The sequence below is a fragment of the Phyllostomus discolor genome, chromosome X (genome assembly GCF_004126475.2).
Source record: "Phyllostomus discolor isolate MPI-MPIP mPhyDis1 chromosome X, mPhyDis1.pri.v3, whole genome shotgun sequence".
NCBI lineage: Eukaryota > Metazoa > Chordata > Mammalia > Chiroptera > Phyllostomidae > Phyllostomus > Phyllostomus discolor.
In genome coordinates this window covers 36,165,460-36,193,366 of record NC_050198.1, presented here as the reverse complement: position 1 = coordinate 36,193,366, position 27,907 = coordinate 36,165,460, and the positions used below count along the sequence as shown (strand labels likewise).

At 44.5% G+C, this 27,907-nt stretch overlaps 2 protein-coding genes across 4 annotated transcripts in view; one reads left to right on the top strand and one right to left on the bottom strand.

Moving 5' to 3' along the window:
* RRAGB (Ras related GTP binding B) overlaps positions 1 to 9,494 on the bottom strand; it is a 56,929-nt gene extending 47,435 nt beyond the window's left edge. The window contains exon 1 of one of the 3 annotated variants that reach the window (XM_028522253.2): positions 9,231 to 9,494. In XM_028522253.2, the coding sequence (XP_028378054.1) occupies positions 9,231 to 9,262 (32 nt within the window). In that variant the 5' untranslated portion in view covers positions 9,263 to 9,494. The remainder of the gene's footprint in view (positions 1 to 9,230) is intronic. The other 2 variants (XM_028522255.2, XM_028522258.2) reach the window with 2 other exon arrangements.
* A 186-nt stretch (positions 9,495 to 9,680) lies between these two features.
* MAGEH1 (MAGE family member H1) lies at positions 9,681 to 11,168 on the top strand. Its single transcript, XM_028522976.2, has one exon. The coding sequence runs from the start codon at positions 9,967 to 9,969 to the stop codon at positions 10,624 to 10,626; it is 660 nt and encodes a 219-aa protein (XP_028378777.1). The 5' UTR covers positions 9,681 to 9,966; the 3' UTR covers positions 10,627 to 11,168.
* The last annotated feature ends 16,739 nt before the right edge of the window (positions 11,169 to 27,907 follow it).

The following is a 27,907-nucleotide window of genomic DNA, read 5'->3' as shown; positions in this document are numbered from 1 at the left end:
TAATACTGCTTTGTTAACCAACATCTGTGCAACAACATACAAGACAAGCTGGGAGTTGAGAATACCAGTACACTTGCTGGAAGTAGAACCCACCAACAAAGGAGACACCAACAGATAAACCCCAAATACAACAAGAGAACCCACACAAATGATAGAAAGGGCAATCCTAGAGCATACAGACAAAGAGATCACAGAGACCACACTACTGAGTCCCACAAAACCCCAACCTCAGCAGTTCACCCTATGAAGATAGGTGGCAAAACAGAGCATTGGGACTCACAGAAACAAACAAAAAGAGTCACCTAAAATGGGGAGACAAAGAAAGAACCTGCAATGGAAAGGAATGTAAAATTCCCCAGTAAAAGAGCTAAATGAAATGGAGGGAAGCAAACTATGAGATATAGAATTCAAATGAATGGTTATAAGGATGCTCAAGGAACTCACTGACAGCTACAAGGAACTTAGAACTACAATAGAATGAAAAAGGAAATAGGAACTATAAACAAGAACCAGGAAGAAATGAAGAATACAATATCTGAAATAAAAAATACACTGGAAGGAATTATAAGCAGGCTGGGTGAAGCAGAGGGCCTAATTAGTGAGCTGGAAGACAAGGTATAAAGAAATACCCAGGTAGAGCAGGTGCACGAAAAAGACTAAAAAAATATGAAGACAGCTTAAAGGAACTACAAGACAACATGAAACACAACAACATTCAAATCATAGGAATACCAGAAATAGGAGAAAAGGAGCAAGGGACAGAAAACCTGTTTGAAAAAAATAATGACAGAAAACTTCCCAAACCTGGAGAGGGGAAAAGCCATGCAAGTTCATGAAGAAGAGAGGGTCCCGATAAGATGAACCCAAAGAGTCCTACTCCAAGACACATCATAATTAAAATGCCAAATTTTAAAGACAGAGAATCTTAAAGACAGCAAGGGAGAAACAGGAAGTAACATACAAGGGAGCTATGATAAGGCTAGCAGCTGACTACTTAACAGAAACACTACAAGCAAGAAGGGAATGGGAAGAAATATTCCAAGTAATGAAAAGTAAAGGCCTTCAACCAAGACTACTCTACCCAGCAAGGCTCTCAATTAAAATGGAAGGCCAAATAAGGAGTTTCCCAGACAAAAGAAGGCTCAAAGAGTATAACTCCACCAAACCAGCACTGCAAGACATGCTAAAGGGACTGCTGTAAGAAGATGAAGTAAGCCCAGGCTGATGTGCTTCAGTGGATTGAGTGCCAGCCTGCAAATCAAAGGGTTGTCAGGTCTATTCCCAGTCAGGGCACATGCCTGAGTTGAGGGACAGGTCCCCAGTTGGGGGCGCGCACACAAGGGGCAACCACACATTGATGTTTCTTTTCCTCTCTCCCTTCCTCTCTTTCTAAAAATAAATAAATAAATAAATAAATACATCTTTTAAAAAGATGAAGGAAAAGAGTGAGAGAGAGAGGAACACAGGTACAAAGGGGGAAAATGGCAATGACTAAGTACCTATCAATAATAACCTTGAATGTAAATGGATTAAACCTTCCAATCAAAAGACATAGGGTAGCTGAATGGCTGACAAAACATGACCCGCACATATGCTGCCCATAAGAGACCCACCTCAAAACAAAATATCTATAACAGACTGAAAGTGAAGGGATGGAAAAAATATTCCACGCAAATGGACGGGGAAAAAAAAAAGCCAGGGTAACAATACTTACATCACACAAAATAGACTTCAAAACAAAGGCCATAAAAAGAGACACAGAAGGACACTTCATAATACTCAATAAAAGAATCCAACACGAAGATGTAAACATTCTAAACATATATACACCCAATATAGAAGAACCCAAATATATAAGGAAAGTCTTAGAGGACTTCAAGGAAGAGATAGCAACACACTTATACTAGGGGATTTTAACACCCCACTGTGAGCAATGGATAGATCTCCCAAACAAAATATTCATAAGGATATCATGGCACTGAATGACACCTTAGATCAAATGGACTTAAGTGATATATGTAGAACCTTTCACCCCAAAGAAGCAAAATATGCATTCTTTTCAAGTGCACATGAACATTCTCAAAGATAGACCACATGACAGGAGACAAAACAAGCTGCAAAAAATTCAAGAAAATTGGAACTATATAAAGCATTTTCTCAGAACACAAGGAGTTGAAGTTAGAAACCAACCTCAAGGAAAAATCTCAAGAACATTCAAATTCATGGACATTGAATAGCATGCTATTAAACAATAAATGGGTTAATAAGGACATCAAGGAAGAGTTCAAAAAGCTTCTGGAAACAAATGAAAATGAACACACAATACTCCAAAACCTATGGGACACAGTGAAGGCAGTCCTGAGAGGGAAGTTCATAGCGATACTGACCTACCTAAAAGAGATAGAAACATTTCAAATAAACAACCTAACCTTACAGCTATAGAACTAGAGGAACAACAACAAACAAATTTCAGAGCAAGCAGAAGAAAGGAAATAACCAGGATCAGAGCAGAATGAAATGACATAGCAACTAAAAGAACAATTCAAAGGATCAATAAATCCAGGAGCTAGTTCTTTGAAAAGATCAACAAAATTGGCAAGACTTTAACCAGACTCATTAAGAAAAAAAGAAGATCAAAATAAACAAAATCAGAAATGAAAAATGAGAAATTACAACTGATACCACAGAAATACAAGGGATTGTAAGAAATTACCATGAACAACTATATGCCAAGGAATTTTAAAGCCTGAGTGAAATGGGCAAATTTCTAGAAAAATATAATCTTCCACAACCGAAGAAGAAGAAGAAAGCTTAAATAGAACAATAACAGCTGGTGAGATTGAAGCAGTAATCAAAAAACTCCCATCACACAATGCCCTGGACTGGATGGTTTCATAGAAGAATTAAAAAAAAAAAAAACCATTTAAGGAAGAGCTATTTCCTATTATTCTCAGACTACTCCAAAAACTTCAAGAAGGGGGAAGACTCCTGAACTCTTTTTATGAGGACAGCATCATCCTAAGCCCAAAACCAGGCAAAGACACGACAAAGAAAGAAAACTACAGGCCACTATCACTGGTGAACATAGATGCTAAAATCCTCAACAAAATATTTGCAAATCACATCCAGCAATACATCGAAAAGATCATACACCATGATCATGTGGGATTCATCCCAGGGATGTAAGAATGGTACAATATTCATGAATCAATAAACATAATGCATCACATAAACAAAAAGACAAAAATTACATGATCATATCAATAGACACAGAAAAACCACTTGATAAAGTACAGCACCCATTTATGATAGAAATGCTCAGCAAATGCAAGCCAAGTAAAGGGAGCATTCCTCAACATAATGAGGGCCATGAATGACAAACCTAGTGCCAAGATCATATTCAAAAGACAAGAACTAAGAGCTTTCCCCCTAAGATAAGGAACAAGAAAAGAGTGCCTGCTTTCTCCACTTCTATTCAACATAGTATTGGAAGCCCTAGCAACAGCGATCAGATAAGAAGAAGAAATAAAATGCATCCAAATTGGAAAGGAGGAAGTAAAACTGTCATTGTTTGCAGATGAAATGATAGTGTATATAGAAAACCCTATAGTCCCCACCAAAAATCTACTCAATTTAATAAGTGAATTTGGCAAAACAGCAAGATACAAAGTCAATATTCAGAAAACAATGGTATTTTTGGATACCAACAGTGAAATATCAGAAAGAGAAACTAGGGGGGAAATCTCATTTACTATAGCAACAAAAGTAAAATAAGCACCTAGAAATGAATTTAACCAAGGAGGTAAAACACCTATACTCAGAAAACTATAAAATACTACACAACACTGAAGAAAGAAACTAAGGAAGATACAAATCAATAGAAGCATGTACCATGCTCATGGTTTGGAAAAATTAACATCATCAAAGTGTCCATACTACTCAGAGCAAGTCATGACACCTTAAAAGTCCTAGAGGAAAACATAGACAGAAAAATCTCAGATATTCCATGCAGCAATATTTTTACAGATATGTCCCCTGGAGCAAGGGACATAAAGGAAAGAATAAACAAATGGGACCTCATCAAATTAAAAAGCTTCTGCACAGCTAAAAAAAACAGCCTTAAAATGAAAGGAGAACCAACTTTATGGGAAAACATATTTGCCAATGATACCTCAGACAAGGGTTTGATTTCCAAAATATATAAAGAAGTCACATGAGTCCACTCCAGGAAGACAAACAACCCAATTAAAAATGGGCAAAGGACTTGAACAGACATTTCTCCAAGGAGGACATACAGAGGGCCCAGAAACATATGAAAAGATGCTCAGCATCACTATGAATCAGAGAGATGCAAATTAAAACCACAATGAGATACCACTTCACACCAGTCAGAATGGTCATCATAAACAAATCAACAAACAAGTGTTGAAGAGGATGTGGAGAAAAGGGAACTGTAGTGCACTGTTGGTGGGAATGCAGACTGGTGCAACCACTGTGGAAAACAGTATGGAATTTCCTCAGAAAACTAAAAATGGAACTGCCTTTTGATCCAGAGATCCCACTGCTGGGATTATACCCTAAGAATCATGAAACACCAATTCAAAAGAACCTATGCACCCCAATGTTCATAGCAGCACAATTTACAATAGCCAAGCCCTAGAAACAACTTAAGTGCCCATAAGTAAATGAATGGATCAAAAAACTATATTACATTTACACAATGGAATATTACTCAGCAGAAAGAAAGAAGGAGCTCCTACTCTTTGTGACAGCATGGATGGAACTGAAGAGTATTGCGCTAAGTGAAATAAGCCAGGCAGTGAAAGACATACCATGTGATCTCACCTATAAGAGGAATCTAATGAACAACATAAACTAATGAACAAAATAGAACCACAGGAATGGAAAGATGAACAGACTGAAAGTGACCAGAGTGGAGGGAGAAGAGGGATAACAGGGTAAAGAAGGGGAAGGAAATAGACAAAGAACATATATAAAAGACCCAACGACAGGGACAATGGGGTATGGATTGACTGTGGGAATGCAGGGGTGGGGAACAGGGCAGGGGAGAGCAAGAGGTGAGGAAAATTGGGGCAACTATAATTGAACAACAATAAAAAAAGAGTAAGTGTTGTTTCAGTTAACAGCTGTAGGAAATCTTATGTAATTGCATACTATATTTTCAGGAGGCAGATATTTCACCTCCCTCTCAGTCATTCCAACCCTTAAACAGAAAGCATGAAGAACTAGGATTCTCCATGGAAAAGAGTTTGGGCATGTCCAGGAATAACCAAGGAGGGCCCCTAGAGCTTACCAGTGGTATGCAACTAGGGTCCACAAGAGCACATTGGGCTGATTTCATGAGTATTTTTGGCATCTTTTGTTCATATTATCCCTGATGTTACTTCAGTGAGTCAGTACCTTGAAGACCTCAGAGTACCTCAGGGTGAATTTTAGGAAGCATCATTACTCCTGTGATAATGCAGAGTTGGCTAATATTCCCACTTTGGGGTTTTGAGAGGACTTAGGCTTCTGAGAAATAGTCTGTGGGAAACCCAGTATGAGATTACCCTTGAATCTCTTACAAGACACAAGTTCCATGGATAATATCCAGTCTTCCCACAATTCTGAGGGCTGGCCACACCTTTATTTATTCTGTGGCCAGTGTGTTGGAAGAGGCTGAGACTAGGAAGGCTTCTGCAGGCATTTCAAATCCTGTGATTCTGGAGAGAGTGAATCAAACAAAGAGCCATTCCAGAAAGGCCAAGGCACCTAAGATTAGAGCAAGACAGCCAACTTGAATCTCCTCCTGCATTCTTTTTTTTTTTAGATTTTATTTATTTATTTTTAGAGAGGGAAGGGAGGGAGAAATAGAAAGAGAGAAACATCAATGTGCGGTTGCTGGGGACCGTGGCCTATAACCCAGGCATGTACCCTGACTGGGAATCAAACCTGCAACGCGTTAGTTCGCAGCCCGCACTCAATCCACTGAGCTACGCCAGCCAGGGCTTCCGCCTGCATTCTTAATCTTATCACCTGCCAAAACCAGAATCCTGAGAGGCCCACTTAACCTGTTTCTTCCCCTCACTGCCTGAATGCAAGCAATCCCAAAGGCTTGTTGATCAGCTCTGGTATCCATTCCCACCTCATGATCTTCACTGCCATCACTGTATTTCAGGCCACCACTAATATTAACCTAGATGAGGGCCACAGCCTCTAATCAAATTTCCCACCCCACACTCTCTCATCCCTCACAGTTCATTCTCCATACTGCAGCCAAACCTCTAATCAGACCAGTCGCTTGTTGGAAACCATTCAGTAATGTCCCATTCAGTGACTTTGGTTCAACCAACCTTATATATCATAAAATTATTTAATCAGGCAAGACTTTGCTTCTTGTTTAAGATTCAGGAAAAAGTCATAAATTACCTTGGTTTCAACTGAAGAGGGAAGAATTTTAAATCATTCACCGGGAACATAAAGTAACGTCTCATACTCAGTTGAATATATTGCTCATTTTTTAAAATCCATGTACACTAACAATTGAACTTTTATTGCAGCATTGTTTGTAGAAGAGGAAATGATATGGACATATACTGTACCCAGCCCAAAGAAGGATACCCAAAAGATTATTGTAAAGCCAATGCAAGGAACGCCACTCAGGCTTTATGAAGAAAGCATTAGAACTATGGTTTGTGGAAATAGTGTTGTTAATTAGAAAAAAGAATAAAATGAAAATTGTGTGCAGAATGATCCAATTTTTATAAATGTAACAAAGCATATCTGTGAAGATATACCCAGAAACTCTATTCATAGATGGTGATCCTAGATATCCAAGCACATGTTTAAGACAGGTACAAAAATACAAATTATTTGTTCTGTAAAAATGGAAATGGCAAAACTCCTGATGATCAAGAGAAAAGTAAATTCAAGTACTAAAAGAAATCACAACAAAATTAAAATCAGCTAGAGCTACATTTAATAACTCAGTTAAACATGAGGTGAAAAAAAGTGAAAAGAATTAAGAACTACAAATTGTCAGTTATAAAAATAGTCACAGGGATGTAAAGTACAACAAAGTGACTACAGTCAATAATATTGTTGTAACTATGTATGGTGTCAGGGTTATTTGGTGAATACTTTGTAAGGTGGATAAATGTCTCATAACTATGTTGTACATCTGAAACCAATATAATATTGTATGTCATCTGGAATTGGAAACAAATTAATTTAAAACATGAATATAAAAATAAACCTACTCAAAAAATCCTATACAATATTTATAGACACAGAAATGGCTCCTATCCTCAGTCACCTGGTTGGTGAGCAGAGGCAATGCAGCAACAAGCATGAGCTGCCTCAGACTAGATTATGACTAGGCTTCCCCAACAGGAGGCGTTGGTAGCCTCTGGATATAAAGAATATTGCAGTTAGAATGTGACTGTTGGGAAGAAAATTAGTTTCCTGCATTATATTCCCATAAAATCCCATCAGAATGGAGAAGCTATTTGAAATAACAGGTAATTTTGCAGTCCTCTAGGCACATAGATTTACAAAGAGCAAACATAAAACAAATACCTAACCAAAACAAAAAAGCTGAACTCAAAGGAATCTGTTCTAACCCAGAGTCACTGGTATGTGCTGTTAGATTCCCAGAGAGCCTCACAACAAACCTGACAGACAAGACTGGAGCAATTTGACTTTTCGTTTTGTTTTTGTTTTTGGTTTTGTTCTTTTCCAGAGGACACAGAGGCTAGGAAAATCATCAAGGTCAAGGAACTTGTAAGTGACACGGGCTGGCTCAAAACTCACATTCCCAGCTCTGAGTTCAGTGCTCATGCCTCTGTACGAGGCATCCCCCTTCTACACAGGTACAGAGGACTTGGCCTCATTGGGTGCAGTTCAGCTGGCCATTCTGCTTTATGAACAGGTCACATTGCCCCACCCAAGAATTAGTTCACCAAGCACAGAACTTATTCCAGGAACTCTACCCAGGGCTGGGAGACATCAAGGGGCTAGATAAGAATCTTTCCCTCAGTAGGATTACTCTTAGGTCCTGACAAGCAAGCGTTTAATTTTTTCCAGCAAAACTGGTAAAGAGTATTCACTTGCTTTTAAAAGTTTGGCTAAAAACACGCAAAATCTGTTCTATCGTGTATTGCTTCAATGTGCATTTGTTAAACGCCACTCTCACACACTGCTGAAACTCCTTGAGTGGCAAAGACTGTTCTTCCTGTGTGATAAGCGCTTTTCACTCATTATCTCATTTCTCACAATCCTATGAGACTGGTTCTTTAATTAACCTCACTTTAAAAATGAGGAAAGGGAGGCTCACAAACAAATAAACAAAATAGAAACAGACTGACCGCTGCTAGAGAGGAGGGGTTTGAAGAGCTGGGTGAAAAAAGTGAAGGGATTAAGCAAAACAAAAAACAAAAAACAAACACCTCACAGACACAGACAACAGTACGGTGATTACCAGAGGGAAAGGAGGGTGGGAGGAGGTACAAGAGGATAAAGGGGGGGGGATGAATGGTGACTTACCTCTGGGTGGTGAACACACAATACAATATACAGATTATGTATTATAGAATTATACACTTGAAACCTATATAATTTTATTAGCCAATGTCACTCAAATAAATTCAATACTTTTTTTAAAGAAAGGCGCACACACTTGCCCTAAATACTCCTTTCTCAAGGGAGCAAAAATTGATTCACTGCCCTTTTGGTCAGATCAAGGCAAGCTTTAGGGACAGAAAGGCCTGTGAGCAGGCAGATGGAATTTAGATACTCGGAGCTGAGAGGAAAGGCAATTCAGGCAGAGGAAACAGTGAGCAAAAACCTGGAGTGGATAAAGTTCAGAATATGCTCCGAATTACATTCAGATTACCGAAAGAAAGAAGTAAAATAAATCAGGTATTTGGATAGACCGGAGCCTAGGAACCTCAGAGCCAACCTACACTTCTCCACCCTCTCCCATTTTCTTTCACCCAGACTCTAAAGCCTGTCAATCATCACCCTTAAAATGCCTTTCTGCCTCTCCATCGCCATGGCAACCACTTTAAGGCTCATTTTCATTCCCACTTTCCTCTTATTCTCATTGCCTCCGAAGTGACCTGCCAGACCATAGTCTGCTCCTCTGTAAGGCTGTACAAATGCAAGTCCCAATCCAGTCAGTTCCCTCTTTAATAAGCCCGTGAATATATAGCATTTTAAAGGCTCTGCACCTCTTGCATACTCTTCGCTTTTGCCGTTCCATCTCCTCTTGTCCGGCACTTCAGCTATTGGCATCAAATCTGGGTCCTGGATGGGCCCAAGAATTGAGTAGTATACACAGGAATTTCTTCTGGAAATATGGCGAATGTGCTGTGTAAACCAAGACAGGAAAGGAGAGCTGGGACTAGCTAATTCTTTCCACGCCCCCTCCCTACCACCACACAAACACACCCAGCCTGCCTTCCGGGGAAATGGAGAGAGACACATTCTTTCCCAAGACCCAAGAGCAAATCTTGTACTAGACTGAAAAATACAGGAACCCTATGCATTTCTTCTCTGCATACCGCTGACCTTGCCAATCCCTAGCCGTCTTTTCGACTCAAGTCCCACCCCTGCAGTGGCCAGCCCCTTTTCCTCTGTGACAGCGGAAATCTGGGTAAAGGAACCACCCACTTCCTTTTGAGAGTTACGGGAGTGCGTGGCAGGCGAGGCGGAGCCAATTCTTCTGCTGAGCATGCTCGCGCGGTTGCAATTGAGGCGAATGCAGGTGGCGGTTGCTCATGCAAGTCAGCTTGCGTGGGAGTGAGCGCTGTCTCTGAGAACGTCTGGCTTTTTGCTGCAAAGACTGTATTGACTTTGGTGGCTTCGGCAGTAGACTCTTCCTAAGGTAGAGATAGTTGTTTTCTGCAGAGGTTATAAGCATTTTTCCCTAAGATTGCTATAGGCTCAGCGCCCCTAGGAAGAGACATGCCACGGGGACGAAAGAGTAGGCGCCGCCGTAACGCAAGGGCCGCAGAAGAGAACCGCAACAATCGTAAGATACAGGCCTCAGAAGCTTCAGAGACCCCGATGGCTGCCTCTGTGGTCCCGAGCACCCCCGAGGACGACCTTAGCGGCCCAGAGGAAAACCCAAGCACTCCAGAGGAGGCCTCCACCACCCCTGAGGAACCCTCCAGTATGGCTGAAGCGCAAAAGACCTCGGTAGCCCGGAGCAATTTTCAAGGTACCAAAAAAAGTCTCCTGATGTCCATATTAGCCCTCATTTTCATCATGGGCAACAGCGCCAAGGAGGCTCTGGTCTGGAAAGTGCTGGGGAAGTTGGGGATGCAGCCTGGCCGGCAACACAGCATCTTTGGCGATCCAAAGAAGGTTGTCACAGAAGAGTTTGTGCGCAGAGGGTACCTGATTTATAAGCCGGTGCCCCGTAGCAGTCCCGTAGAGTATGAATTCTTCTGGGGACCTCGAGCACACGTGGAATCCAGCAAGCTGAAAGTCATGCATTTTGTGGCAAGGGTGCGTAACCGATGCTCCAAGGACTGGCCTTGTAATTACGATTGGGATTCAGATGATGATGCAGAAGTTGAGGCTATCCTCAATTCAGGTGCTGGAGGTTACTCTGCCCCTTAGGGAAAACTGGTGCAGACCCTTAGGGGACAGGTGCTGTAAAGAGCTTCATGGGTACCCCAAGGAGTACATCACCTGGGTTCTCAGTTCAATATTATGGTGAAGGGGGTACACTGTGTTTAGTATTTGTGATCAGTGATACTAGTTTAACTGCAAAATAGAGCGTTTGCTTTAGATATTGTAAAGTTTTATTAATTTTAATATAGTGTTGATTAAGGTCACAATATGTTTAAGATATTTGAAGAAAGATATTTTTCTCCTTTTTCCTGTCACTGAAATTTAGTATAACACTTTTGCTATTGTTATAAAATGAAGTCTTTCCATTATATTCTGTGCTGTGGTGCCTATTTTATATCACTGACTAGGCTGTTCTTTGAAACTGTAATAACCAGTAAAATGTGAAAGGAGGGTGGGGGGAAGCATTTACATCTGACTTTTCTGAAAACCTTTGTGTGTGCTGTTGTGTAAAGAAGACCTAAAACTACCATGACTTTGCTTAGTTACTGCAAAATATAGGGGGGGAAATAAAAGCATAATGATGAGGACACCTTGTTCATTTATTGACCACCAGGTATGTGTGAAGCACCAGTGTACATTCTGAAAATGTTCCTTAGCACACAGCCCTCAGTACTAAAGAATGTCCTAGGTTACATGGGAGAGACAAATATGTAAACTGGCAGTGTGGTAAGTGCTGTAGTAGGGATGAGCGTGGGGTGCCACGAAAATATAGAAAAGCTAATGTGACCTGCCGTGGGGTTGGGACAAGAAAGAGGACATCATAGGGTGCTATGAAAATCCAAGAGATGCTTAAGTAAGCTTGGGAGGATTTGAAAGGGGCATCAGAGCATCCTATGGAAACATTGGGTATCGGGTATTTGTGAATACTTACCCCAGCTTGGGGGAGGGGGCATGGGCAAAGGGAAAGGAAAATCAGGGTGCAGTAGAAATAGAAAATACACTTAAATCAGCTTGACAGGCGGGCAGAGGAGAGAGGGGTGGTGGCAGGTAAAAGGACATTGTGAGGCACTACAGAAATTCAAAAGATGTGACTGTGAGAAAATCCTTGGTGATGTGACAGGGGGTCTGAAAATAATCATGGAGTAGGGGCAAAGAGTAAATAGGGAGACACTAAAGGCAGCACGGACTTTAGGGGAAAAACATCCTTCACTGAACTATTAAGGTTACGTCAAGGGAAGTGGAGAAAAAGAAATCAGATGGGGAAGAGGTGAGCAGGGTCTAGAACATCAAAGGGTGGGAGTCATGGCTGGTTTAACGAGAACACAAATGGTTAATAAAAATGAAAATCCTGGAATAATAAAAATGGCTCCTCACAGCAAAGCACAGATGGAGTCTTGGATGAGGCAGAGACAAGATTTGACAAGGTGGGGCATCTCTGAAAGGTAACCTGGCATTTCTGTCAGGAATGTCAGGTTTGTCAGGGTGTACAAATTGTTTTAAAAGTGTGGTGTGTGTGTGTGTGTGTGTCTGTGTGTCCAGGGGGTGGGGAAGAATTAGCACTTTGTCTCCTTCAGCCAGTGTAGTAAATACAGAGGGCTCTCTGGCAGGGTGGTGGCCCATGGTATATACTAAGTCATGTGGTATCAGGTTGCTTCCCACTTGACTGTATCGAGGAGTTCAATGCATTCATTCTCACCTCACTGTACCTAGGTGTTCCATGCCCTTCCCATCCATTCTATCACCAGGGCCTTTGGAAGCCTCTCCCTCACCCTGCAGCAAATGTGGGGATGTGGCAGTCACCCCTCACACTCGAATCGGCTCCAGGCAAGGAACACACATAGGGATCTCTGGCGACCCCCAGAGTGACCACATTCACCTCTGGAATCAACACTTGCCGAACTAAGTGCACTAATAGGGAACACTAAGGAAGGGTACCTTACCTAGCTTCGTGGGGCACAGAGGGAGCAGGTGTCACACGCAAAAGAGTGGCCAGGGTACTCTGCTTTCAGCCGTGTGCAAGGTAAGGTCCCTGGGGGACAGGGTTGGCTAACACATGACTTTCTGGCAAAGGCTCAGAGACCCATAGACATAAGCCTGCAAGTAAAGGAGGCTACACATAGAAGTAGGAACTACGACCTCTCAGCAGCTTCAAATTCATTCAGCCACCAAGAAAACAGAGAAAGCCTTCTATGATTCAGGCAGAGTGACAGCAACTGGGCTGCAAAAAATCAAAAGGAGCATGTCTGGCCCTTCGGGGGCCATATTTGTCAATACCACCTCCAGAGGTAGTCAGGTGTGAGTCTGAGGCTCAGATTACTAAATGACTTTCCCGTCTAGAGCCACAAGGGTGGCAACTGACCTATTCTAGACAAGACCCCGAGTGCATTCCCTGCAAATCCAGAGTGCTTTCCTACAGGCCACGCTGCGATCCCTCTCTGCCTGCCAATGCACTCACAAGGTCTCTGTCTTGAAAAGACACTGGTGAGGGCAGTGGGCAGGTCTCAGTAAGCCCGACTGCAGCCTCAAGGCCTTTTGGTGACAAGGCTGACTTTAAATTCTCCCCCTTTTATGGGAAGAGGCTCAGAGAAGTCAGACCCCTCCAGGGCAGTCAGTTAGTAAGTGGGAGAGCCTACAGAGCAGGGATGCACTGAGCCTCTCCCCTGTACCAAGGTCGTGCCACACACTATCTCTGCTAGGTCAGAATATTACACCCCTTTCCCCCATTTACAGGAAGCACCAGCTAGCTCAGGGGAAGAAATAACGTCCTTCTAGAACCTGTCAGAATCCATGTTTTCTTCAGCTCTGGTGGGGAATATCCGTCCAATGGTCTAAAATGGTCCTTTGCTAGTGCGAGCCAAGACGTTTAATCCAGCCAGAGAACCAGTACAAAGGGAGAAAGGGTGGGAGAACATGCCAAGCTGCACTGTCCAATGATGGCTGCTGGAACTGGGAGGGCTTCAGGCAGGAGGCTCCACAGGGCAGCACAAAGGATTGGGTGGCCTGGCCTAACCCAGCCAGAAAGCAATCAATGCCTCAGGCTCATTCTCCCCCACCCCTTGGCCTGGAGGTTTAGTGTCTCCCACCCCTCCCCAGCCCTCAACACACTGAACTGGTAGTGCAAACAGTTAACTTTCATTTGATTAGCTCAAGACTAAACAAGGGCTGGCTTTCTAGTGGCTGTAAAATGGATGACAGGGCTGAGGGAGAGACAGATAAAGGGGCTTCGGGAAGGTGGTGAGAAAAAGAACATTCATCGTTTCTCTTCCATAAATCCTTTGAGCTTTGTGCAGTAACTAGAGAGGACACTGGCTGGGAGCCTCTTGCTGTGTAAATCAGCAACCTAAGCTGCCCCCACCACCCAGCAGTTTCCACAAAGTGAGTTGAAAAGCTGCAGTTTTCCTTGGCCAGCATTCCTCCTGAGTGAATTGAGTTTCTGGGTCCTAGAGCCCCCCCAATTGTTCAGGAAGCTCAGGTATGCAGAGCCCCAAAGTCCCCAGTGCATAGCCAGACTGGCAGCTGCCGTGTGCTGCTTGCCTAAATTGTGCCAGACACTTTGGTGGCTGTTTTCATGCATTGTCCCGAACTCCTGCAGCAGTCGGGCAAAGTAGGCACCACCAGGCCAAGTTTACAGAGGACGAAACTCAGGGTCAGAGAACAGAAGCAGATTGCTAGGGTCACCTGGTTGGTCACTGAAGCCTTGGACATGAACTCGAGCCAACCAAGCCTGAAGCCAGCACTGTTTTACTACAACAGCAGGCTGCATCACCAAGGACCCCTGAGGCTGCACCCAGCCTTGGGGAAGACTTCTGTCTTCAAACTCCATCGCCACCCAGGGTCCAAGTGAGAAAGAGCATGCAGGATGGGGTGAGGAGGCTTGGGAAAATAAAGTTAATGATCCATTTGGGGATTAGATGTGGATGTCCCTTCATGCTGATCTGTCGCAGGCCTCATCACCAGGTATCCTTGAGGGGTTTTTCTGTGTGGAATGAGAATTTCCTTCCAAGACAAGTGTGTCTTTCCTGTCACAGCACATTGCCCAGAAACTTGGCCACCCTGAACACTCCGTCAGTCCTCGAATTCTAGGTCCTGGCTATCGCACAGTGGGTTGACCAAACAGCAAACTTTCTGGGCCTGCGACGTTGTTCGCTGGTCACATTTTCGATCCAGAAGGAACAAGGGCCAGCAGAGATCTTACCTTGAGCAGGGTAGAGTGCCTGCGGCAAGACACAGGCAGTGAGCAGTGGGTATCAAAAAGATAGGCTGAGGGGTGTCTTCCTGGGAACCATCGTTGTGGCCTTGGCCTTAGCAGTCAGGGGCAGAGCAGACCAAAGCCATGGTGAAAGGCAGATTTGGATTCTGCCTGGGCCTCCTCAGGCACTCCTGTGAGGTGGGTAGCAGTGAGGATCCCTCTGTCTCCTTCTTTTGGCAGAAGCACAGAAATCCAGCTCTCTGAAGGAAATGACTTTGCCATCACTATGGTGGTGTTGGAGAATAGCGATTGGTATGAAGGTGTGCTGAGCTCTGTATACAGGTTGCTCCAGGGCTTGCAATCCGTGAAACACTTAAACATCAAAGAACATTAAAGAAGAATAACAGTGGAGCCACCCAGGGCTCGGAGGAAAGGTTGTGGAGGACAAGTAGACCCTAGGCTTGCACTGCTCATCACAGGGTAGTTTAACGTGGAAGGTAGAGCCCACAACTAGCTGGTGAAAATCAGGCCCGGCTCTCGGCAGGTCAAATTCTGCCTTGGCTTGTGACTAATGAAAGACATCCTTGCAAATGTTATCACAAAGTAAGCAGTACATGAGAAGTGCCTGAAATCCCCCCTGTAACGCTGACCAAGGAGGCCCTTCGTTCATTCTTGGCCTGCAAAGTATCAAAAATAACTGGGTCCACGTTAGTTTGGATGTTGAGATTATCTAACAATCCACCCATTCACTCATTCAACACAGGTTTTCAAAGGTCTATTTGTGCCAGTCACGGTTGCAGTTGCCTGGGAAACATATATGAACAAATCGCAAGCTCCGTTGCATGGGAACAGCAAATAAAAGGTAAACCTTTTCAATACCAAGTGACAGAGTGCCCTAGAAGGTGGTAAGTACTCTGGTTGGTTGCAGTGGGAGTAGCAAGCCCACAGAACACAGAGAAAGGTGCACTGGAAATCCCGGGAAAGAAGGGGAGTATTAAATTCAAAGGTAAAGGGTGGTCGGGGTTGTCCTCATTGGAGAGGGGGCATTTCAGCTAAGAAAGGAAGAAGGTGAGGGGTTCACATTACTGGTGTATAAAAGAAATACTGTTCAGGCAGAAGGACCAGTGAGTGCCAAGGCTCCAAGGCCCAGATGTGTCAGGTTTGAGGAATGATGGAGAGGCCGGTGTGACTGACATGTTATGAGCAAACAGGACAGGAGCTGCAGATGAGGCCAAAGAGATGAACAGAGTCCCACATTATGCAGGGCCTAGTAGGCCCTTTTAAGAAACTTGGCTTCTGATGGCAATGAAGTGTAGGGGGCAGGAGGAAGGAGGCAGTGAGGCATTGAGCAGAGGAGTAGCACAATTTGACTTACCTTTTGACAGGACCACTGGGAATACTTACTACATTGAGAATAGAGTGAAAGTGGGCAATGGTGGGGGCAGGGAGACCAGTAGGAAGCTAGAGCTGTAAGTCCACCTAGACACGATGGTGATTTGCATCATCCTGGTCACAGTAGATATGGTGAGAACTGCTCAGTTTCTGGATATAGTTTGAGGTCGACTCAACAGAATTGCTGATGGTTTGGGTGTGGAGTGTCAGAGGAGTCAGGGATGACTGCAATTTTTTTTTTTCTCGAGCAACTACTAGAACGGTATGACAGCCAACTGATATGGAAGAAGGCTGTGGTTACAGCAGATCTTATAGCTGGGAGAGGGGGTCAGGAACTCAGGTTCAATGTGTTGAAGTAAGGAAATGTCTCTTTGACACTCGTGCATTGAAAAGCAGCTGTATACAATTCAGTTGTGTAGCAGTTGGGAATTTGGCTGAAAGGTTGTGCCTAAGAAGCCATGAGACTGCAGGTTGTCAGCTAGGGGGTGAGTGTATACAGGGAAGAGCAGAAGAGAAGAAGATCGTGGACAGTTGCCTGCAGCATAAAGGCATCTGGGAGAAGATGGGGCAGCAGCTGAGGAGAGTGAGAGGTGTCACCAGTGCTATAGACTGAGAGTGAAGTGCCCCGGGAGCCATGCGAGGCAAACTGTATCAAGGTGGAGCCAGTGGTCAGCTATGCACAAGGGGCTGATATGAGGTGAGATAAGGGGGAGGGGGAGAAGCGACCGCTGGACTTAGTGAGGCACAGGTCCCAGGTGACCTTGATGAGAGCAGCTTCATGGGAAGGTTGGGTGACAAAGCCTGCTTTGGACAGTTTAGAGGGAGACTGGGAGGAGAGGAGCCAGTGAGTATAGATGTGTCTTTAGAGGAGTTTTGCTGCAAAGGGAAGGAAAGAAATCAGGCAGTGTCTGGTGGAGGAAGAGGCAGTCAGGGAAAGATTTATTTCAGATGGAAGAAATAGCATTGTGCTGGAGGGAGGTGCTCACTGGAGAGGCGTGAAATCAACAGCACAGGGCAAGCAGAGAGAATTGTTGGAGCAGTCACTTTGAGTTAGCAGAAGGGCACTTGGACCTCACATGGAGAGAAGGGCTACAGCATGCTCAAGGAGCTGCAAAGCAGCACGTCCAGGACCTTCCTGGACCGTGGGGACATCATCCAGGCTTTCTGGCCCCCCTGAATACCTCTATCTGAGGTCAGGCATTTGCAGATTTAGTGCGCCTCCATGTCTGTTGAGCATCTATTATGTGCCAGGCACACCTCAGAGCACCTTAGTAACATTTAATACTCCCCACAAGTCAATGTAGGTTATATGGTGATCCCCATTTTGCAAGCTCAAGATGTGCTGCAGGAGGAGGTCGGATGGACTGGCAAGGGCACTTAGCCGAAAGGTCCGAGCAGTAGAGTTTCGAGCCCAAACAGGCTGATTCTCAAGGCAGGCTTATAACCACAGGCTTGGACCTGCTGGCAACTCAACGTGCGCAGTTACGCTCGCTACCCCTCAACACTGGTAACAAGGCTCCCCACTGAACCACAGCTGCTTCGAATGACCGTGCGATAGCCAGTCTGTGTGTCTGAGCACCTGCCTCAGGTGTGTGTATGGCCATGCCACTTCAGTGATGGAGCTCTGTCTTGAGTCTGAGACTGAGTGTGGCAAAGCCCCTGTGGTCTTGACTTGCTTAAACCAAACTCCTCCTCTGGAGGCTGGCTCAGCTCCAAGGGGAACTGACATCCCAGAACCACAAAACTGTCCTCTTCTTGACTTTCACAACATGCTTATCATAGGAAGGCTCATTGCCTGTCCAAGCCAAGACAGGACTTCCCTGGGAACATTAATAACTCTGGTCAAATTAAAAGCCACTGTGCCATTTGGGACACTATCCACTAGGCTGCTGGGGAGACACATACACACACACACACACACACACACAATCTCTTTGTTCACCTTTGGGGGGGGCTTCTCCCATTGGCTTCATCCTGTTGTTTATCCACTCCCTACCAAACCTGTCTGGCATAAGATCCCATCTGATACCACCTCAAGCAGGAGCTTCACTATGAGGGAGAGGCCCATCTGCAGGGTAAGCCCGAGGCTAGATAGATAAGGCTTCCACTGGACTAGGTCTCAGGTTACAGGGTGGAATTGGGGCTGTTGGAGACCCAGATTTGGACAGCAGCTTAGTTTATAGATGAGCTCTTGCAAGGCGCTCACCCACCTTCTACCCATTCCAGTAGCCCTGACCCAGCAATGGCGATCAAGGCCTTAAGGTGCCCACTCCTCCGCAAATGGACATTTAGTATCATGTTACTGTGTTTTCCACTCAAACGGTGCTTTAGCAAACGTGCCTGAAACTGTGTCCCTCTTTCCAGAGAAGAGCTTCTCCAAGATGCTCCCCAGCCCTGCGGCAGCGGCTGCAATTTAGGCTATGACTGAGCCGGTCCTGAGGCATCACTGTCCCATGTGATGTTGTGAGGTGGAGAGCAGCCACCAGGATTGTGTAATAGGCACTTTTGAAATCCTGACAAAATAAACAAGTTCTGGCCCTGGCTGGCGTGGCTCAGTGGACTGAGCACCAGCCTAAGAACCAAAGGGTCACCGGTTCCATTCCCAGTCAGGGCACATGCCTGGGTTGTGGGCCAGGTCCCCAGTAGGGGCTGTGCGAGAGGCAACCACACACTGATGTTTCTCTCCCTCTCTTTTTCCCTCCCTCCCCCTCTCTCTAAAGATGAATAAATAAATGAGATCTTTAAAAAATAAATAAACAAATTCTGGGCACCAATCGAGCAGCAGCTGAGGTAAACTATGCAAGTTGAGTGGAAACATGCCGGTCCCGGACCCAAGGAGTCCACACAACAGCTTAGGGGCCTGCCTAGCTGACGTTATCTAACTTAGGTCAGCTTCCGTAGACACCACTAAAAACATGAATAGTGTTTCCAGCTTTATGGACGCTTTGCGGAAATCAGTCAGCTGATCTTGATGAAGCCCTTCGACTGCTGCTTCTCAGACCATCTGTGGGGAAGGACGAGTATTTGTTCTTTACCAAGTCAGTCACTCACAGATCAACACACTTCTATAACGTAAGGAAAATGAAACGATAGAAAGAAGAAAAACGACAAGGTACAGGTCCTTATGTGTTTGAACATCATAGAGACTCTCACCACATGCTATGGCATTCTGAACATGAGCTCTCAGATTCTGTGCTTACTGCAGATCAGAGCAGTAACATACTTTTGCGAAGCAGCAAGTGTCCAGCACACACAGACTGTGGTTTCATCCGTTCTGCTCTGGCACACTGCCTGACCTATCAGAGACATTCAATTGGTGGTTACTATGGCAAGGGAATTATTGCACAATATGGTCCTTAACGTGAAGATGATTAAATAACAAGAAATTGCCAGTAAAAAGAAGGAATATCAAATAATTCGATTGTGGACAAAGTGTCGAGAGTTTTGTGCACAGGAAGTAGTAGTACAGGAGCTCAGCAAAGAAGATACCACTGGGTCAAGGCTTCTGCTGGGCCTTGGCAGTCAAGGAAGGATGAGACTGACTTAGTCGCTTTTTGTTTTCCACGAGAGTAGGGAAGCTTCATGCTCGTTGCACACATTTCTGCAAGCCCAGAAAGTATAAAGAGTTTGGGAACTATTTAGCCTTAATCCCAACATGCAGAGGTTACCTGTGCTAACGTTTGTGTGTATACTTTCAATGTGTAGGCAAGAAGATAGTAATGATAAATACAGTACAAGCTGTAGTAACAGCTATACATGTATGTATACATATTGAATGCTATCAACACATATTTATATCAGTTTTCTGTGTATTGATACAAATATGTACCATGATTCAGAGCCCCAGCCTATTATCACCGTTGACCTCATCAACCCTCTTGGCAAAGATTCCCACAGTTGTTGAGTCTGGGAGTCCCAAAAGGGTGACGCAAATTCCTATCAAGATGTGTCTGTTCATTACAGTCTCCAACGAGCAATTTGAAGTCCCTGAGAGAGCTTCAATGTAGCCTCCAAGGTAGGGTGATGACGACTCTGCTGATGTGTCCCCAAGCATTTGACACAGCTGCCAGGGCCCAGATGCCAGTGCTGAGCTGCATTTTGTGTGGAGGTGAGTGGCACGGCCCCGCCCAAGACCCTGTACAGAAACGTGGACTCCGAAGCAGCTCTGCCAAAGCCACACTGCCCCTCTCAGAATACCAGTCGCCCCTGCCCATCTGACCCAGGATATCTGCAAACAAGTCTCCTGTCTCTAACAAAGTGCACTACCAGAACGTTAAAAGCTCTAAACTGCTGATCTGGGCAGTCTGCAGAGCATGTGCCCGTGTGTGTGTGTATGTGTGTGTACACACACGAGCGTGCTCGTGCGCGCGTGCACACACACACACACACACACACACACACACACACGGTCCTACTCTCACACATCCACGTATTCCTGCCTCCCTGAGAAGGAACTGCCTAATTGTGGAGAGACCAGTTATCGCAGCTGCCCCTTTCTACGTGTACCCAGGGAAGTTCAGAGGAGCTGGCTGCTCCCAAACTCTGGTCTCCCCACCCTTGTTGTAGAGGAATCCCCTCACGCCTCAGCTCATACAGGACAGAACTATCATTTGCCTCAGGGGACTGTCCTAAGCGGCAAAAGGAAAGACCAAGCAATAAGCAAAATAAGACCCTACAAACATCGAGGTAGAATTGCTCTTTGTCCCAAGGCAGATCACCACAGTCAGTCCACATATCGCCTTAGGCTGGTGAACTTCTCAGCCACACAGAGTGGGGACTTGGCTTGGAGCTAGTCTGTGCAAGTTTGATCCTCAGGCAAAGGTTAAGTGAAGGGTGGCACCAGAGCCTAGCCTGTGTGTTGTGGGGGTGGGGGGCGATCTCCTTTTCCTTAGAACCTGTTTCCTTTTCTGCTCTTTGGAAGGGCCGCCCCTGCCCCACTGCTTCTCTGTACCTTGCCTGCAGCACAGCTTCCTGTCCACTGCCTTGTCTGATCTTTCTTCTGGGCTACCCCTCTTACCCTAGTCCCTGAGGCCAACTCACAGAAGCCAGGATATCATGGGCTGCTCTAGCACCGTCATGCTTTCTCAGGACATGGTTGCTCTGTGCTCCCAGTCCTGGAAGACTGTCTGACTGTCCTTATTTTTATGTGCTCCTCTGACCCTGATGACTCACTCTCTGATGTCCTTTCCTGTCTCAACAGCCCCACCTCTCATTCTCAGTGGATTGAGGAAGGAGTTCTGACAGGCATGCCCTGGGCTCCCAAAGTGATAAAATGAGCTTCCCTTCCCCCAAGCAGGTGACATCTCCACCTTGCCTCTGAGGTCATACAGATAGGCATCAATCTCTCTGTACAGATGCGCACATAAAGCGCATGCCCACAGACGGCCAGATGTTCCGACTCTCCTGGATGGCCCATTATCTCAATCTCAACTACTGAATGTGTGCCGACAGGCTGACATTCTCAGGCAGACAGACACAGACCCAGGTGCACATGCACAATCATGGGCCCACTCACTATATGTACACCCCATAAATACCTGACATACACTTCCATGCCGACAAACATGCCTAAACATGCATAGGCACCTTAAAGTTACAGTGTGACACACAAGCACACAAATATATACACACATGTGCACACAAGGACAGAGAAACTCTCAGGGGGTAATGATGCCCAGAAATATCCCTAAATGCACACATACCTAGCAACCAACACACATTACAAAAACAAGTAGCAAACTTAGGGGCTGTCTCTTCTTGTCACTTCCTAAAGCAGAGAAGTCAAGGTTGGACTGGCTGCTGAGAGTTCCTTGTCCATATCTACCCCCTAGTCTCACCCCAGCCCTGGCAGACTATGGAACGTACTCATTTCTTAACAAGGATATGGGGAGGAAATGATACCCTTCCCTGTATCACAGATTCATGAGTGTGGACCTTCCTGCCAGTGACATCTCTGCACAGCACGAGAAAGCCTTGGGTTGGACGCACATTGTGGTGCTTGGGAATGGAGATCTTGGACCATTTATCCTCAGACTGGTGGAGCTAACCAGCAGGCCATCAGGAATGGTACTAACTTCTTGACTGTGGGTGGGGGCCCCTGGAGCTGAGGAAACATCAATAATTGCACTGACACAACTGCCTTTCATTCTCTGACACAGAATTCCTATTTGGTGGACACACACGCACACATGCGCACACGCACACGCACACACACCCTGCTCCCAACACTCTGGTCTATGATTATCCAGTTTCCCAGTCCTCATGGATTGGGGCTGCTAGTACTACTCACATCCTTTGGGAAAGATTGGGACTTGGCATCAGAGCGTTTGACTACCTCACTTTCACTGGGCTGTGTGACAGTGGACAAACCTTTCACGTTTTTGAGTCTCATAGGTGTAACAATGATTGTGCCTACTCAACAAGATGGCTAGGCAGGTTACATGAGGGGCCATGGATGCAACTGCCTTGTAAAGTGCAAGGGGGAGATAAGCAGATATTATGAGTCTTGTCATTGCTAAATATAAAAATAGGTAGGGCCCTGGCTGGTGTGGCTCAGTGGATTGAGCACTGGCCTGTGAACCAAAGGGTCACGGTTCGATTCCCAGTCAGGGCACATGCCTGGGTTGTGGGCCAGGTCCCCAGTAGGGGCTGTGTGAGAGGCAACCACACATTGATGTTTCTCTTCCTCTCTTTCTCCCTCCCTTCCCCTCTCTCTAAAAATAAATAAATAGAATCTTCAAAAAAATAGATAGGAAAGAGTACTATGACGCTGGTTCACATTCCCACCAAGGTGGGGAAAGGAGCCTGTCTGTGCTGTCTGATTCCTCTGGAAAGCACAGCAGAGTCTGTGGCCAGAGGATGAGTCCAGGGGTCAATCCCCTCACCATCCTGTGGAGCTTACTAGAATGCAAGCTCCACGGGATCAGGCTTTCGTTTTTGTTTGTTTGTTTGTTTGTTTGTTTGTTTGCTTTATTCACTGATATAACCCAGGTGCCTAGAGTGGTGCCTCGGGCATATTCAACAGTCCAAAAATACTAGGTGTGTGAGTCAATGATTCCTGCTGTGCATCTAGTGAAAAAAGATGTCAATGACAGTGATAATAAATACTTTCAAGGTGTTGAGGTATTCCCACAAAGAAAGCAGACGACAGCAGAATATTACCTCACTCGTGCTTAAATGAGGGATATGGAATGATTCCAAAATATAAAGACCACCGAAGCTGAGGGGACACTGCAATGAATCATTAATCTAAGGGTCGATTGCGCAACAGCATGGCCAGAGATGTTGCTAGGATGCTCTGAAGGTGGTATGGGATTCTTCCCCTGATCCTGGGACAGATTCTTGAATGGGGAAGGAATGGGATTCATAGCTACAGCCTACAGTAATTGAGCACCTATGATGTTCTGGGAGTGTATTTATATTATAAAATGTCACCCTCACCACACCCCTATTGATAAGGTTTATAGTCCCCCATTTTCCACATGGCATGCCCGGAATTCAGAGAGGTTGGATAGCTTATAAAGGCCCATGAGAGATTTCTATTTAAGTGGCAGACTAAAGATTTAACATCGGGTCTCTCCAGGTCCAAAATATGTACTTTCCTCTTAAATCTTAAACAGCACCGCCCTCCATTGTCCGAGAGCTGGTTAAAAGTGCTAATGTGGGATATGCCAGTTTTTAGGTGAAGTTTGAAACCACGAGAGGGATTTAGACACAATAAATTGATATGGATGGAGGCGCATTTTCACAGACTATCTATTAACAAAACCTCAAACTTGAACACAGTATGCTCCGTTGTGCAAAGACTACTTCTTGGTTTTCAAAAAGAATCCTACTTTGCCAGTACATGCTTCAGTGGATACTAAAGGTGGACAGGGGAGGGCTGCTTACATTCATGATTAAAGATTCGTCAGGCTCTTCCAGCTTGGCCTCTTCATCTCAGGCAGTTAAGGAGTCAATTCAAAGTTCTACTTATGCCTCCTTCTCCTCTATGAAATGATGCCTGGGCATTGGAGGGAAGGGTGTGGCTTATGTGATAGTGATATAATGGCAGTACAAAGACACCCTCAGTCTCAGTGCTATTCTTTGGATTCTGTTCACGTGGCTCTGCAGTTGGAATACTTGTTTGTTACTGGACTGTCCTCTCGCTAGACTTGTGGGTGGGTTCCCTTGAGGTTTGGTTGCAACTCAGAGTTGACTCCAATGTGGGTGCCCAGTGTAACATTCATTACAAGCGCCTCTGGTCATTTTTCCTTACACATTGTGCTGTGTTGAGTAGTGTGCCCCCAAGAGTCATGTCGATCTGGCACCTCAGAGTATGACTTTATTTTGGAAATAAAGCCTATGCTGATGTAATTAGTTAAAATGAGGCCATGCTGGACTAGGGTGGACCCTAAACTCAATACAACTGTTGTCTTCATATAAAATAAAGGACACACAGAGACACGAGCCGACATGAAGGAGCACAGCATACAAAGACGAAGGCAGAGATTAGAGCGATGCATGTACAAGCCAAGGAACACCACGGATGGCGGCAACCACCAGAAGCTAGGAAGAGCAAGGAAGGACCCTCCTCTACAGGCTTCAGAGGGAGTGTGGGCCTACCAATAACTTGCTTCAGACATCTAGCCTCCAGAACTATGAGAGAATATGTTTCTGTCGTTCTAAACCACCCACTTTGTGGTACTTTTGTTACAGCAGCTCTGAGAATCTAACATGCAACCAGTAATCAAAGGTTTTGAGCACATACCTCCGGTGTTTGTATATTTAACTTACCATTTATATGATGGTGACACTATATTGGTAGGAGTACACAATGCTCTTCATAAAACATACACTAAAATTAGAAATTGGAAAGGACATGATAAAAAATAAATATGCTTAGAATTTCTAACATTTTCTTCCTACACCTCAATAGCTCTTACTCACCTCGTCCTCAATAGCTCTTACTCACCTCGTCCTTGTGCACACCCCACTTTGTAGACCAACGTGCTCCAAGATCTGTTCATCCAAGTTGGAGTGACTCTGGTGTGCTCAAGAACAAACACTAAGCTGTCTTCAGACACTTACATGAGGCTGCTGACATATTCTCGATCTTGTCTAAAGCAAATGGCCACTGTGGGAAGGTTCAAGAGTTCGGGGTCTGATCTCTCCAAATCCACTCTGAGTAAAGTGTCTCCACAGACTGCAAGAAAACTTTTGCTTTCCAACGGTCATACTGGTCCCATTGCTGTTGGCACGTGCCAACTCTTTGTCCAGCTTTCCCATCCATCTAAATAGGACCACTTACAGGAATTGTCAGAACATAATATCAGGACACACATGTGTTAACTAGTTATCTCTTCTCTCTCCCTTCCCCTTCCCACACTTCTTCTGAGAAAAACACTTTATTTTACTTTTCTTTCTAAGAGTCAATGACCTAATTCTCCTATATGCCAAGTCATCCTTCTTCCCAAGGCTGCATTGTGCACTTTTCCTCACCCCAGGACCCTTAGGACTGTTGGAAGGCAAAATACTTATTGAAAAACTAATGACAAATACTTACATATGTTATTTCAAACTAGTGCCCCGTTATACAACATTGCTTCTGGAAATTACACCATCCAGAAAGAAGCAGATGGTGAGACCGTCTCTTAGATTGAAAGTGTCAAGACGGGACTGCTCCATTCTTGAATATAATTCAAGAAGAGATGGCAGGAAGCCCCAGAAGTGAAGATGGTAACAGATACACTAGTCTCCAACTTCTACTATTATCTCCTGGAGAACCCAGTAGGATCCTCATGGAGTGGGTCCAAGGAATCTTTATTTCCTGGGAATAGGCTGGGACATGCTTAAGAATCTTCCCTCTTGGGTAAAGAAGAGCAACCTTTCCAAGGGGTCCTGCCAAGATTTACCACAGTTCTTCTGGCACACTCCTTACTGGTAAGGAAGGAAAGGGACTGGGACAGTTCCCAAGAGTGGCGTGCATGCTTGCAGGTCAAAAATTGATGAGGAGAGACGAGCCCTAATTCCTATGAATGGCATGTGGACTATGTGCCCATTCACAATGACAATAGAAACCAGGGCACATCTGATTGAAGATCTTTGTTTCCATTTACTTTCTTATTTTTCATTAATGGGTAAAAGTTATACCCATTAAGCACATTGAAGCAAACTTTTAAAATAGAATAAAGAAGGAAAGTATGAGCCAAAAGCTGCCCAGACCCAACCCTCTGGCCAGGAAAACCACGACAGCATTGTGCCCCAGCCGAGTTTCTAAAGTAGGACCCCTTTGTTTCTCCAGTCCTGGCAAGAAGTGAGCAGATGATATTTTCTTCCGCTCAACAAAGAAATGGCCCGGAGAAGACCAGCTGGGAAAGGCACTGTATTAAGAGGCTCTAGGCAACATATCGACCACCTGCAATATGTGGAACCCCTAGGATCATAATTTGATCAAACAAATTGTATAAGTACATTTAGGAGACAAATTAGAAAAACGGAAATGTTATTGGGTAGTAGATGCTGTTAAGTTAGTCTTAGTCATTGCCTTGGGTGTGATATTGTGCCATGGTTATGATAAAATGGGTCCTTATCTATTAAGGTGTGTTTCTGGACGATGAACTGATGCTTACACTTTGCTTCACAGTACTCCAGAAAAAAAAAAAATGTGTGTATGGGATATACTTGAAACACAAATTGAAAAAACTTAGTGGTTGTTGAAATTGATGACTCTTAAACTTAGTGGGTACAGGGAGTGTATTATACATACTATTCCTTCTGCTCTCGTATGTTTGAAATTTTCCATAATAATAAAACAATGAAATACTTGAATTACTAAGGGGAACATAGTGACAAGAGATGAGGAACAGAAAAAAAAATAAAATAGCCACATTCATGGGAACACAATAGCAAGTGAAATATGAAAATGGCCGTGAGCTCTCAGTTACGTATTCATAGATGGCATGTCAATTGCAGATTCAGGCAGATGTAAGCCATCCTTAACATCCTTAGACAAATGGTGCTGGAAGTGATCCTGCAGTTTGAAACAAAGTTTATTTATCCAGAGAAAGAACTCTGAGAGATGGGGTTATCTTCCCACTTTCTTAAACATGTGTATTGCTTAAAAAAATATTTTATTGATTATGCTATTACAGTTGTCCCATTTTTTCTCCCCTTTATTTCCCTCTGCCCTATACGCTCCCCACATACCATCATTCCCCCACCTTCGTTCATGTACATGGGTCATACATATAAGTTCTTTGGCTTCTCCATTTCTCATACTATTCTTAACCGCCCCCCCCCCCACCGTCTATTTTGAACCTACCATTTATGCTTCTTATTCCCTGTACCTCATCCCCCATTCTGCACCCGCCTGCTCCCCGCTGATAACCCTCCATGTGATCTCTATTTCTGTGAATCTGTTCCTGTTCTAGCTGTTTGCTTAGTTTGTGTTTGTTGGTTTCTTTATTTTTATTTTTTTAGATTTGGTTGTTGATAGCTGTGTTTGTTGTCATTTTACTGTTCATGGTTGTGATCTTCTTTTTCTTAGATAAGTCCCTTTAACATTTCATATCATGAGGGCTTGGGGATGATGAACTCCTTTAACTTGACCTAATCTGAGAAGCGCTTTATCTCCCCTTTCATTCTAAATGATAGCTTTGCTGCATAGAGTCATCTTGGATGTAGGTCCTTGCCTTTCATGACTCCAAATACTTCTTTCCAGCCCCTTCTTGCCTGCAAGGTCTCTTCTGAGAAATCAGCCGATAG

Bases quoted from the DNA above. Each gene is read 5' to 3' on its own strand.
- MAGEH1 (XM_028522976.2), top strand. From the start codon at position 9,967: ATGCCACGGGGACGAAAGAGTAGGCGCCGCCGTAACGCAAGGGCCGCA.